Source organism: Geospiza fortis, unplaced genomic scaffold, assembly GCF_000277835.1.
Source record: "Geospiza fortis unplaced genomic scaffold, GeoFor_1.0 scaffold1828, whole genome shotgun sequence".
NCBI classification, from domain to species: domain Eukaryota; kingdom Metazoa; phylum Chordata; class Aves; order Passeriformes; family Thraupidae; genus Geospiza; species Geospiza fortis.
Window position 1 is genome coordinate 136534 of NW_005054734.1, and position 919 is coordinate 137452.

Sequence of the window (919 nt, forward strand, 5' to 3'; positions counted from 1 at the left end):
GTTGCAGGCTCTCCTCGGAGACCGGGGGCATGGGCAGCAGTTAGGGGGGCCCCGGACCCCCCCGCCTCGCCATCCATCTGCGGCCCCTTAGCACCGACCCAGGTTTTAAACTAGTTTGTACATTTTCGGTTCCTCCAGCCTCGCGCCACCACTCACCAGGTTCAGTTTGTTTCAATTTTTTTGTTTTTTCGTTTTTGTTCTGTTTTTCGGGGTTATATTTTTTCCCCCCCTTCTCAAATTAAAAGCATTTTAATTCCTTCGTTCAGCTCTTAAAAATTGCTGAACCCCAAATCTTAGTTTTATAAAGCTTCTCTCTCTCCTCTCCCCACCCCCCCAGCACCTTCTCCCCTCCTTTCCCCGTTTTTTCGGCTCATGAAGTTTCTGTTTTTGTCATGAAATGTAAGAGTGGAAGAAAAACGAAAAAAAAGCAAAAAAAAACAAAAAAAAAAACATTTCAGTTTAGTTCTGTAACGTCAGGAAATTTTTCAAAAAAAAAACTGAATAAAAAGATGGACTGGAGCTTTTCCTTGTGAATAGAACCTGCAGGATATTTTGGTTAATGGATCTGCCTGTCTCAGTCTTTATTTGAAGCCCCTCTCTCTGGCTCTTCCCAGTGCTCCCAGTATGGTCCAGTTTGGTTCTGGAGAGGGATGAACCACCCCAGCTGGTGTTTGGGATGCTTCCAGAGGGTGGAGGACCAACCCAGTGCTCCCAGTATGGCCCAGTTGGGTCTTGGAGTCCCACTGGACTGGGATGAACCAGTCCTGGGGAGGGAACTTTGCCCCTCCAGATGAATTTTTGGGGGATCCTTCCCATTTCCCTCCCGACTGGTTTCACATGGGAACCTGCTGTTGGTTCCGTTCCCTCTCTGCTCTTCCCCCCTAAATCCCCTGGCACCTCCAGGAGTGACAAACCCCCC

At 48.3% G+C, this 919-nt stretch overlaps 1 protein-coding gene across 4 annotated transcripts in view; it reads left to right on the plus strand.

Moving 5' to 3' along the window:
- PCBP2 (poly(rC) binding protein 2) overlaps window positions 1-564 on the plus strand; it is an 11812-nt gene extending 11248 nt beyond the window's left edge. For 3 of the 4 annotated variants that reach the window (XM_005431010.2, XM_014311316.2, XM_031065319.1), the window contains one exon: window positions 8-560. In XM_005431010.2, the coding sequence (XP_005431067.1) occupies window positions 8-44 (37 nt within the window). In that variant the 3' untranslated portion in view covers window positions 45-560. Of the gene's footprint in view, window positions 1-7 lie in introns of all 4 variants that reach the window. The other variant, XM_031065320.1, reaches the window with a different exon arrangement.
- The last annotated feature ends 355 nt before the right edge of the window (window positions 565-919 follow it).